We start from the raw sequence: 13,329 nt of genomic DNA, 5'->3' as shown, positions 1-13,329 counted from the left end.
ACCCTCACTCATCCCTTTCTTTCCATCCTGCCTCAGCATTCAGACACACGCTCTGTTACCTCCTGTCTTAGAACCTTCTCCCTGGTTCAGCATCCTCTCCAGCCACCACTGTGTTTCTCTGGGCCATTTCTGAGCCCATGTCTCAAGATTTGACTTCATGTTCTCTCTCTACTCTCTTCTCTCCTGTGACTATTCCTTTTAAAATTTGAAAAAATGTAACATCTGATATGAGTGGAAGAACATTAAAAAGAGCATGTTTTATATATATATATATATATGTAAACTTTAAAGCATGAAGATATAATGAACATCTACATCTGTCACCCACTCCTTCCACCAGCCTTACAAACAGTGGAACACATGACTCAAAATATCAAAAATCTCTTGCTCATCTCTGCATTTTTTTTTGTCCTCTTTGATCTTAGCTAACTCATTTTAACTCCACTTTTATAAAAGGAGTCTGGGCTGAATAGTCTTTGAATTTCATTACATTGCTAAACTTTCTTGATTACCATTTAAAGATTAATTTTATGTTTAGAATGTATTATGGAAGATTTATAGCTTACATTGTTGAATATTACCATAGCTTACTTTATTATGAAGTCTTGGCTAAGAGCATGATATACGATTATACTATCATTTCTGCAGGAAATTTATTCTACATTGTATTAGTTTGCTTCAAATGCTGTTTTTTCCCCTAAATTTTTGAAGCTAAAAGCTAACCTTCCTGTAATGTTCTCCCTCAACCCCACCTCTCTTTGGATTGAATTCTTTTAATCAGATGAATTGGTCCCTGGGGAGGTATGGATGTCAATTATTGCTACAACTTAATACTAATGACTACTTAAATATTTAATTAATGTAATACTTGACACTTAGGGAGAAACTATTTTTAATCATCAAAGCCAGGCCTTTGTTTTCATCTTTTGTGGCTGGTGTTTGGTGTATTCCATTTGTAACATAGCTGGGAATGAGCTGCTATAGAAGTGAAAAAAACGCCTCCCACTCCCTTCCACCTCCAGGCAGAAAAAGTTGCACTGAAAGTGATTAGTGATGGATATTTAAAACATTTATATTAGTTTTCCAGACTACATTTTTATTGAAAATGTATTGAATTTTAGAAGTATGAAATAGTTTCTTATTCCTCTCTATTGAGTATTGATGTCATTGAAACAGCTCTTAAAAGCACTCATTTTTCTTGGACTCTTACTTTTGTTCATTCATTAATGCATTTTAAGAAATATGGTAACTTTTTAATGAGTTGCAAATGTACCAAAGTGACTGACATTGTCCTGTGGAGCATGGGCTCAGTGTGGCAGGAACACCGTGGAAGATAGTCTCTTCTGCCTGACAAGTGCAGGCCAATGAGAGCAGGGAGCTCCATTTAGGGCTCTGGGTTCATATGAAAGATACATTCCAGCCACGGTGATCCTGAGGCACACAAGTCACCCCTGGGCTCAAGGAGAACACATATGAGAGCTGGTTCTGTGGCTCCAACAAACATATAGCTTCAAGTTTTTCCTTAGTCTGAGAATTCCTAGCCATTCACACCATATTTTGCCAGTCTCTGCTTCACTGAACACACACACTTTCATTTCATTCTGAAAAATCCCCTGTATTTGTGGCTTTAGCTCTATAAATTCTAAATCTACTTGATCAAATTCTTTGTGCTTTTCCTCCTACCTAAAATCAAAAAGAGACAAACGAGCATACTTTCTATTTAAGTGGGTGAGTGAAGGTTTACTGACTCTACACATGGACTTCATGAGAGAGTGACTCTGACTTGTGAAATATCTCATAGACACGCATATTTTGAAACATTCTCCACTGATTAGTGAGGCTCCGGGTTGACAGTCCAGCTCTTCTTTGTACACTTAGGACTTTAACAAAGTAAAAAGTGAAAGTTGCTCAGTTGTGTCTGACTTTCTATACAGTCCATGGAATTCTCAAGGCCAGAATACTGGAGTGGGTAGCCATTCCCTTCTCCAGGGGATCTTCCCAACCCAGGGATTGAACCCAGGTCTCCCGAATTGCAGGCAGATTCTTTACCAGCTGAGCCATCTGGGAAGCCCAGGGCTTAACAAGGTCACTGCAAACTTCACAAACAGTGCCAGTCATCTTACAAGATACAAAATCCCTTTTTTTAACTTTAGTCTCCTTTTTCATCCATCACAATTCTAAACTCTGAAATCACCAGATATAATTCCTTTGACATTTAAATGTCCATTTGTCTTAAACATTGCATTTAGTTAAAAATGATAAAGATTATTATGACTTGCGGGGTGTGGGCACACCAGTTGTGGTACATGGGCCCCAGAGCTTGTGGGCTCCATAGGTGCAGAGTGTAGGTGCTCATTTGCCCTTCGACATGTGGGATCCTAGTTCCCCAACCAGGCATCGAACCCACGTCTCCTGCATTGGAAGATGGCTTCTTAACCACTGGGCCTCCAGGGAAGTTACAGTGTTATGACTTTTTAATTGTCATACTAATGAAGGGATTTCCTTAAGATCAAAACTGCTATAGATAAAGAATAAAAAAAAAAAAACATTTTTCATGAGGTAAAGAGTGGGGTTAAGATCATTATTCATTGTCTAAGATTTAAGACTTGATTTTTTTATGTGTATAGCACTCTTCTGCTAAGCACGTGCTGTGCTTAGTCACTCAGTGGTGTCGACTCTGCAGCGCTATGGACTGTGGCCCACCAGGCTCCTCTGTCCGTGGGATTCTGCAGGCAAGAATACTGGAGTGGGTTGCCATGCCCTCCTCCAGGGGATCTTCCCAACCCAGAGATTGAACCTCTGTTAAGCATAATCAGCATGAAATATTTAAGAATTTATTTATTTGAGTTTTCTCAGTTGTAGAAGAGAAAACAATGATGTTTTATTCTCATTTTTTTTAGAAGCCTCATGCTTTCAAGTCTTCAAAATCTTTGCCCATCCGAAAGGCTTCTCTTGTGCTCATGATGCTTCTTGCTTGCATTATGACAGGCAGCACGTCAATTGTACCTTTGTAAAGTCAGTTATTTTATTTCCACGTTAGATTTCCCCCATTTAAATTAAAAAATCTTCAAGATGAACAGGGACAGCAGTGTCTGTGGTCTGTCCTCTGGCCATCTGCACATAGTCATGTAAAGCTGATATTTTGGGTGAGTGAGAATGTTTGTGTTTTGTTTCACAGGTGGGAAGCATTAAGCGGGAAATGACCTTCACATTTCAAACAGAGGACTTAAAACGTGACTCTAGTAAAAAAATGTCCCATCAACACTTGTTTCCTTTGGCCATGGAGGAAGATGTGAAAACAGCAGACACCAAAAAAGCTAACCGAGCACTTGACCATGAAAAAGAAAACACTCGTTCCATCTGTCTCCTTGAGCAAAAACGAAAAGTTGTTTCTTCCAATATTGATGTTCCTCCAGCAAGGTAAGGGACCATTAGACCTTGTATGTGTCTGCCCCAGGAAGTCAGTGGAGAGCAGGTACTGTCTCTGCTGTATTCTCTAAAGTGCACAGACGTAGAAGGTTTTTCTGCTGAGAACATCTTTCTGTTGCTTGTGTGAAATGGAGCAGGTGGTTCTGCTCTTCAGAGCTGACTTTGAGGCTGTAGCAGTCGAACTACTGTAGCTCTAGAAAAGAATGTTTTATTAGATTTTGGCAAATAAACAACAAACAGCAAGAGAAGAAATATAAAAAAAAATTAAAAGAAATACAAAGTGTAGGACTGAGCATAGCCACTTACAAGCAAGGATATTCAGATCTTTTGGTCAGGAGTTGGAGAGCTGTGGCTGCAGATTAGATTTGGCCCCTGACCTGTTTTTGTTTGGCCTGTCAGATAAGAGGGCTGCCCTGGTGGCTCAGCTGGTAAATAATCCACCTGCAATGCAGGAGACCTGGGTTTGATCCCTGGGTTGGGAAGATCCCCTGGAGAAGGGAATGGCTACCCACTCCAGTATTCTTGCCTGGAGAATTCCATGCCAGATAAGAATAAATTTACATTTTTAAAGGGTTAAAAAATGAAGAATATGGAGTATAGATCGTAGGTGGCCTGCGGAGCCTAAAATATTTATATGTGACTCATTACAGGAAAAGTTTGGTGATCCCTGGTTTATATCATGGTAATCCTTTTAAGACAGATCTAGCTTAGAATTGGGCCAAGAGGGCTTATCTGCAATATCAAAAGGCTTTTATCACATTGTAATTCTACTTAAACTGCATCCAACAGCACTGAATCAGAGGATAATATTGTGGCAGCGTTACAGTGGAACAGTAGTGGAAGATACATGCTAGAACTTAACTTATTTTCTGGCCTCTCATGTATCTCAGCTAGAAAGTAAGTTCCATGTTAGCTGTGATTTTAGTCCATCTTGTTTATGCTGCATTCCTGCACTAGGACCATGTTTAATTATATATTAAGGGCTCAGTAAATATTTGTTGAGTGGAGAAAAGAAAGGAAATGCTGTAGCATGAAAGCTTGCTAATTTTTAATACATGAAATATATTTTGTTACCAAAAACCATCTATAATGAAACTTCATAAGCACTTGTTGGAGAAGGTCTGCATTTGTGCAAGTGGTTTCTAACAGCTAACTAGGAAAATAGTATCTTTGGAAAAGGAATAAATATTCCTTTTCTACCTATTCACTGCCTGTAATTAGAATTTAATATATTTTTACATGAAATCAAAAGTATCTTCTCTTAAAAAACTACGTATTTTTCTATTCTGATACCAAATTTGTCAGACTTTGTAAAATTATAGGCCACTTTCTTTCTCTTAACTTTTAATTGAAACTTTTCATATGTTCATTACCTCTGCTTAACTACTTGGAATTATTTGCTTGTCTAATTTTTTCATATAAAGTACATGCTATATTGTTTAGGATTAATTCCTTTAACTGGGAGTTCACTATGAAATGTCTTATCATGATCTGAACCTGATAAGCCCTTCAATTCGTATCTGTTATTTGGTTGACTCACAGGTAAAATGAATGGCATGTAATTTGAATGTGAAGAGTTATGGTTTTGTTTTTTTCCTAAGCTTTTAGGACAAGAATTAGACTTCCCACTGTCACATAGTTTGGTGCCAACTTGCAATTCTATAGAACTTACTCTATGGAAAATTTTCATTAGACCATTTTATATGTTAAGAGACCTGGAATTCATAATTTATGCTAAAAATCTGTTGAGGATTCATTTATTTCCACTCATTGACCTATCATTCTATTTTCTTGGATCTTGTCGTGTGGTTCTGATATCAATTTAATGATGGCCTCATAAAATGGTTTAGGAAGTGTTCCCTCCTCTTTGTTTTCTGAATTTGATTTGTGGTATTTTTTTCCTTAAAAGGTAGGTCTACTGGTAAGGCTAAATGGACCTGGAGTTTTCTTTATGGAAGTGTTTTTTTAATTACAGATTCAATTTATAAGATTTGTATACAGTTCACCCTTGAACAACACAGGTTTGAGCTGCACAAGTTCACTTAAATGCAGATCTTTTCAATGGTAGATGCTATAGCACTGCATGGTCCTCGGCTGAATCTGCAGACGTGGAGGGATCATGGATGCCGAGGGCCGACTATAAGTTATGTGCCGATTAACCCTCACATTGTTCCAGGGTCAACTGTAGTGCTATTCAGGTTTCACATTTGTTTTTGAGTCAATTTTGGTAATTTGTGTCTTTCAAAGAATTTATCCATGACATGTAAAATTGTTAAACGGCATGTAGCTGTTCATAATATTGCCTTTTAAAAAAATGTTGAGAATCTACAGTAATGTTCCCTCTCTCATTTCTGATGTTGGTCAGTGTGTTATCTATTTTTTAACCAGTCTGACTAGCAGTTTACCACTTTGGCTATTCTCAAAGAGCCAGCTTTTGCATATATTGACTTTGTTGTTAGTCCATTCTCTATTTCACTGATGTATTTTTTATTATTTCTTTCTTTCTGCTTATTTTGAGTTTAAATTCCTCCTCTTTTTCTAGTTTCTTAGGATAGAGTTCTAGATTGTTAACTATAGACTTTTCTTCTTTACAACTGTAAGTTATATGCTATGACTCCTTTGAAGCACTTCTTTATATTGTTGTTATTTAGTCTCTAAATTGTGTCCAATTCTTGTGACCCCATGGACTATAGCTGGCCAGCCTCCTCTGTCCATAGGATTTCCCTGGCAAGAATAATGGAGTGGGTTGCCATTTCCTTCTCTAGGAGATCTTTCTGACCCAGGGACTGAACTGACATCTCGCATCAGCAGGTGAATTCTTTACCTCTGAGCCACCTGGGAAATCACTTCTTTATATGCACTTCCCAAATTTTGTTCGGTTGTTTCTTTTTTAAAATTGGATTATTATAATTAGGTTTATTTTTAAAAAGTAAAGAGATATATTTTTCATCTTATTATTTGTAGTTGGGAAAACAATCCAGAACACAGAAATATAGAGCATATTCTTAAAATAGGATATTTAACTCATTACATTCATTATAATGACTGATATCTGATTCATTGTAATTACTGATAATTTTGCATCTTAATTTTTTTAAACCATGCTTTACTATGTTTTCTTTTTCCTACCTTTTGTTTAATTCATTTAGCTTGATTATAAAGTTATGTATTCTCTTTCATTTTTTTTGGGGGGGGGGATTTGCTCAATACCTTATTTTTAAAAGCTTTTATTCTTTTTCAGAGCTGTTCTAGGTTCACAAGATTGAAAGAAAGTTACAGAGATTTCTCACATACCCTGTGTCCCCACACACATCACACCCTTCCATCTGTCATTACTTTTGTCCTAAATTTTACTTCTATGCATGTTTGTGTTGTGCATTAAATGTATAAGGACATGTTTAGTATCATACAGAGTATTTATTTTTTTGTTGCCTAAAATATACTCCATACTCTGCTTATTGATGCCTTCCCTTCCCTGAACTCCTGGAAACCAGTCATCTTTTTACTGTGTCCATAGTTATGTCTTTTTCAGAATGTCTGTAGTTGGAATAATGTACTATGCAGCCTTTTCAGACCGGCTTCTTTCACTGAGTAATATGCATTTCTTTAATTTATTCAACATATTTATTAGTTACGTGGATTTTTATGTACCAGATACTGAAATACAAGGTAGAGTACATTAGATATATTTCCTGCTCTCATAGAATTGAGGAGAGAGATATTCTAAACAATACAAATATAAATATATAATTATAAATTATATAATTTATAATGTCCAGGACATTCAATCTATTAAACGTACAGGACATTATGAGGTTCATAAGTAAGAAGACTTATATTGAAGCATAAGGAAAGCTCTCTTTAAGGAAGCTACGTTTTAGCTGACACCTAAAGAATGAGGAAGAGTTAGATTGACTAGGGAGGAAGGTGTTCTAGGGAGGGGAGAATATGCATGAAAACCCTAAGGTAAGAGGGAAGGCCTGTGTGGCTAAAGCACAGAGAATTGGGGAGAGCGGCCGGAGATGAGGTTGGAGAGGCAGGCAGGAGCCAAATCATGTTGAGCTATATTGATTGTGGTAATGATTTTTAAAGTATATATTTAGGTTGATAAGAATTTTATGGAGAAGAATGGTTAATGCTACTTTTGTATTTAGGTGTTGGATCATTAGATCACATTACATATAGATTAGGTTCCCAGGTGGGCTAGTAATTAAGAACCCGCCTGCCAATGCAGGAGACATAAGACACGCAGGTTCGATCCCTGGATTGGGAAGATCCCCCGGAGGAGGACATGGCAACCCACTCTAGTATCCTTGCCTGGAGAATCCCATGGACAGAGGAGCCTGGTGGGCTATACAGTCCATGGGGTCACAGAGTCAGACACAACTGAAGTAACTTAGCATGCATAGATTGGGTTGGAGAGGGACAAGAATGGATTCAGCGAGACTAGTCAGGAAGCTACTGCTTTAGTACAGAAGAGATGTCATGGGACTTTGGACTAGAGTAGTGACAGCTGACATGAAGTGGGAAGACTCATGTGTATTTTTGAAGTAGATTCGAAGTTTCTTGGTTGTAAGCAATAGCAAAGGGCTCGCTGATTGAACAAAGGATGAAATTTCCTGAAAGAGTTATGAAGTTTCTGGGAAGGCTGAAGAATCAACTTAAAAAGTGGATAGGAGAGTGGGCAGCTAGAAACATAGTTGTGTTCATTCATTCTATAGAATTGGGGCCTACAACTGAGCTTCTTGGCTTTTGAAGCAAGAGATGTGTGTGTGTTTGGAAATTCTCCAGGCACTAGAAGTAAATTCAGCCGCTGGAACATAAATTTAACAAATGACAGACCGAAGGCGGCTAGGTTTCTGACCCCATGTGAATTTTTGTTTCTTACTATCATCATTAGTGTTTATCAGAGAACATTAACTTATTTCCAGTTATAACTGTGATGCCTTAAAATACATTGATTTCTAATGTCACTTGCTGTTGAGCCTCTTAAAAAAGAAAACAACACTAAACCATTAGGCAAACATTATTAGATAACCTGGACCCATTAGAGCATGGCATTTGTTGTTCTCTCTTTGCCAGACATTGTTTTTTTGGAAGTACTGATGCTTAAGTTGGTTGGATTTCACCCAAATAACAATTACAATGTGATTATGCAAAGTAGTAACTGTCTTCTAATTATAACTCTAAAGCTAAAGAAATCTATTAGCAAACTAGTTATAAAGAGGGAAAAAAAGAAAATTTTGGCCCCAAATATTCCTAGACCTAACAGCAGTTTATTAGAATACTCCAGATTGTTAGTTTGCTGTTGGAAAAAAAATTGAGCCATACGGCCCTGTTTGTTTTGCAGGGTTTTAAAATATAGTGATGTCAGATATATCACTTGCTGGGTAAAATGAAGTCATCTTCTCCTTATAGAATGCTTCTCTGGGAATTGTATCATTTAAAAAGAACTTCAGAAGCTTGTTAACCTTTAAGTTCAAAGTTAGGAAAGGACCTGAGCTACAAGCAATATCTTATGTGTACATGGAAAATTGTGAACTAATTTAGACCATCATTCTCAGTGGTGTTCCCCACATTTTCTTCTTTGTCTTTCATGTCCTGTGTATGACTGATAGAAAAGTATTTTATGTCTAACCTGGAATGAAGTGAGAGATAAGGCAAGATTGCTATCATTATTTCTGAATCACCAGACGCCTAGCAGTTTCTGGAGCAAATGTTTAATGTTTAAATGTATTAAAAACATTTCCAGTCACAAGCTCTGTAACCAGTATGAAACTACTGAAAAGAAGGAAACTGTTAAAGGTCTCGAAGAATCTCATTGAACATTGAATATGTCCAATTTTAACAACATATCTTGGGAGGGCAATATAAATGTACCTACCTATGTTGGAGAAAGACTAATGCTATATAATTGTTAAGAACCAAAGCAATCTCTACAAAGTAGCTTTTAAGACCAGCTTTTCCAGGAAACCTTTATCCACTTGCATCCCTTCCTATCCTTTCGGTAATTCAGGTCAGCAAATAACTGTTGTTCCTATTTTCTTGCTGCAGTCTGTCTGTTTCTTACACAACAGCCAAAATGATCTTCCCAAAGCACAAATTCAGTAATGTGGATAGAGGACAGAGACAAGAAGTTGCTAGGAACCCACGTAATTGACATCAGGACTTAAAGAAACACATTGTGCCATCAGGACACCATCAAGTCACATCTTGCCGGGGATTTAAAGTCAACAAATAAATCAAGATTAAGTAGAAACAAAGTTATTATTTACAATGTCTTTGATCACCTGTGAGACCAGCACCCTCTGTTAAAGATGAGATCAGAAACTGATTGAAAAAAAGACAATTATTCTCTCCCTTCCTACACAAAATTTCATTGAACCGAATGGTGGGACTTCTGTGTGTTGTGTTATTTTTTTAGGTTCTATCTTCCTGCCAATTGCTTATAGTTGAATTTCTGTGATCTAAATGCACATATGCTACAACTCTACTCTCATAATAGCCTATGAGATGATGAGAGTTGTTAATAAGGTGAGTCAGGAACCAGTAGTTCTAAAGCAGTGGTTCTCTTTCCTGTACTAACTGATAACATTGACTGGCAATATTTTCTTAGTGATAACTTAGAAAAGTTTGTCTTTTGTGATATAAGTTTGGCTCAGATTGTGTATGTGTAAGAGACAACTTTACACACTTTTTGTGTTGATTTTAAATATGGCGTTTGTTGTTGCTCAGTTGCTAAGTCATATCCGACACTTTGCAACCCCATGGACTGCAGCATGCCAGGTTTCCCTATCCTCCAGTTTCTCCCAGAGTTTGTTCAAACTCATGTCCATTGAGTCAGTGATGCCATTCAATCATCTCATCCTCTATTGTCCCCCCTCCCTTCTTGCCCTGGTCTTTCCCAACATCAGGGTCTTTTCACTCATTTACAATCATTTTGTTTTATATCTCTTTATTATAAGTACCACATTAGTGCCAAATTAGAATGTGCCACCTGTTTATAACTTCATTGTGAATTTTGAATTTTGCATATTAATGTGGATTTTTAAAATAATAAGTAATTTAAGTCACTTTGCTATTAATGAAGGATATGCTCTTTGTATCAGTTGGGCAGTGCTGAGTAAAATACTGGAAGAGTAACCCAGAGAGTATTTTGCTTATGGAAATAAGTCAGACAGAGAAAGACACAATTATATGATATCATTTATATGTAGAATCTAAAAAATGATACAAATGAATCTATACAAATAAGGAATGGATTCACAGACATAGGAAATAAATGTATGGTTATCAAAGGGGAGAGTGGAGAGGAAGGAAAAATTAGGGGTATGGGATTAACAGATAAAAACTACTATATATAAAAGAGATACACAACAAGGATTTACTGTATGGCTCAGGGAATTATACCCAAGATTATAAGATTAATTATAAGATTATTGTATTTCTTAATAACCTATCATGCAAAAAAAAAAAAAAAAAGGAATCACTGTGCTGAACACGTGAAAGTAAAACAGTATTGTAAATCAACTATACTTCATTTTTTAAGAAGTGTGACATTCAAGCATCTGCAGGCATCACCTCCAGGAAGTTCTTAGGTAATTAATAAATGCTCTTTGTGTAAATCATTTCTAGCAGCAAAATGGAGAAAATTTAACACCCAAAGCTTTTGGTGGACTGGTAGCTTTGTCGTACTAAGTGGATCACTGACTTTGTTGCACAGGTTGGGTATATGGGAATATTCCAGAATGCTTAAGAGTGCCATTATTCTGCTTTTCTGATGCCACTGGTTGCCTCTGAAGAATCGGTTTATGTTTAGATTTTACACATCTTTTTTTTGTCCCTCCCTACTTCTGTTCAAAATTTAAACAATGAGGGAGTAGAAACAGTTGGATTCCCACTACCTCCCACTCCCTACTTCCTCCTGCCAATATAAATTCTGTATTCTGTTCTAATTACAGAAAGGCAAATAATAATTAAACAAGATGTTGGTCATTTATTTAAAACGAATTGTGTCTGAGCAGCATTGTATAATAGAGTTTTCATATGTAACTCATTTGAGCATATGTAAAATACGAGCTACATATTTAAAATTTCTAATAGTTACATTCAAAGCAGGATAAAGAAATAGGTGAAAATAATTTCAATACTACATATTATTTAACTCAACATATCCCAAATATCATTATTTCCCTTTAATCAATATAAAGTGTTACTTGCCTGGTGGCTCAGCAATAAAGAATCTGCCTGCCAGTGCAGGAGACACAAGTTCAATCCCTGGTCAGGAAGATCCCCTGGAGAAACAAATATTTTATTTCCCACTCCAGTATTCTTGGCTGGAAAATTCCATGAACAAAAGTACAGTCCATGGAGTTGCAAATAGTTGGACATGACTTAGCAACTAAACAACAGTGAGATATTTTACATTCTTTTTTGCATATTAAGTCTAAAAAATTCATTGTATATTTTACTGTTACACTACCTCTCAGTTTGGACTGGGCACATTTCAAACGGTCAGTAGCTACGGAGGTTGCAGTGACTATTGGACAGTGCATGTTCAGAGTAAAACGCTGGGTATTATACCTTTCAGTCCAGCTTATCATTTATCCCCAAGACGGGGGTTTCTCTTTTTTTCTTGCTCCAACACACATGAAGAAAATGCCTCACTCACAGAGATGCAATGGAGCAGTAGCCTTCTACCGCAGTGTTTCTTAAGGGTTAGTTAGGGACAAAGGAATAGCCCATGTAAGGAGAGAGACATTTCAGCGTCTGTGAATCAGGGAGTATTTAGTTAGAAAAACAATCTGCAGCACAGATCCAAGTATGTCTCTTCCTTTCCAGCTGTGAACAACTAATGTTTTTGTACAATTATAATTGCTATGAGAATATTTAAATTCTATCCAAATAAAAGAAAGGTTAAGTTGATATAGCCACAGTTCTGGCTTTTTTTAAAATATGAAAGCAGCTTCATTTCCAGTTTGAAAATGGCTCTTTAGTTGTTACCAGATACTCTGACATTCCCTGCAGTAGCAGCTGTTACCAGTTCTAACTGACCAAGTCAAGACTTTAGGCTTGGACCTGGGTTGTCACACTTACTGCATTTCTTATGATTTTTTAAATATAGTAACAAAATAGTTAATGAAAACATACTACTGGTAAAGTAGAAAATACAACAAATGTATCATTTTTTAGAAAGACTCCAAAGAACAAATGGTTTACTTTGTTTCTAGCTTAAAGCTATTATCGATTCTTCTTTTAAATATTGACCTATGTTTTTTCCCCTCCTATATATAGATTTCTGGGTGGAAGAGGGCTAAGGGGTTAGGCTGGAGAGTTAGCCTTGACTTGAAATACTTTCAGAATTTGATTTTTATCTGTTAAGTTATTCAAGTAATGGGTTGACATTTCAGAAAAGTCACCAGGTAACTGTGGAGATGAGAAGGTAGGGAGGACATCTGTGTAAGCTCTGACACTGAAGGCAGAAAGAATAAGAGGCAGATGTAGAAATCTGAAAGAGATCATTGTGAAACCTTTAACTAGGACAGAAGCATCACAGCAGAGGGCTATGTTCAAGAGTGTGAAGTGCAGACTCTACAGAACTTGGGGGAATAAAGCAGATGGGAAGCTTAAGTAAGTACTCGGGATGGTTCCAGAAACTGTGTTGTGCATATCTGGATGGATAAAGTGGTTGGTGATGCTGTTTAAAAAAAAAAGTAATTCAGAAGTAATACAAGAGAAAATAGATTGGATGGAGGGAAGGGGTTTGGTTTTAAACATGTTAAATCCAAATTACCTTTAACAATAAAACTATAGTAACAAAGGCCTGCACTCTTTGAGCAAAAGTTATATGAATAATAAATGTATTTATGAAGAATAGTATATAGACCAACTGAAGCAGTC

At 36.7% G+C, this 13,329-nt stretch overlaps 1 protein-coding gene across 1 annotated transcript in view; it reads left to right on the top strand.

Moving 5' to 3' along the window:
* The window catches only part of ZNF704 (zinc finger protein 704), a 259,239-nt gene that overhangs the window by 57,150 nt on the left and 188,760 nt on the right, over positions 1-13,329 (top strand). The window contains exon 2 of the mRNA XM_055546345.1: positions 3,179-3,420. Within this exon, the coding sequence (XP_055402320.1) occupies positions 3,179-3,420 (242 nt within the window). The remainder of the gene's footprint in view (positions 1-3,178; positions 3,421-13,329) is intronic.

The sequence above is a fragment of the Bubalus kerabau genome, chromosome 14 (genome assembly GCF_029407905.1).
Source record: "Bubalus kerabau isolate K-KA32 ecotype Philippines breed swamp buffalo chromosome 14, PCC_UOA_SB_1v2, whole genome shotgun sequence".
Classification (NCBI taxonomy): domain Eukaryota; kingdom Metazoa; phylum Chordata; class Mammalia; order Artiodactyla; family Bovidae; genus Bubalus; species Bubalus kerabau.
Note: the sequence above shows the minus strand (reverse complement) of the source record. Positions and strands in the feature narration are given on the sequence as shown.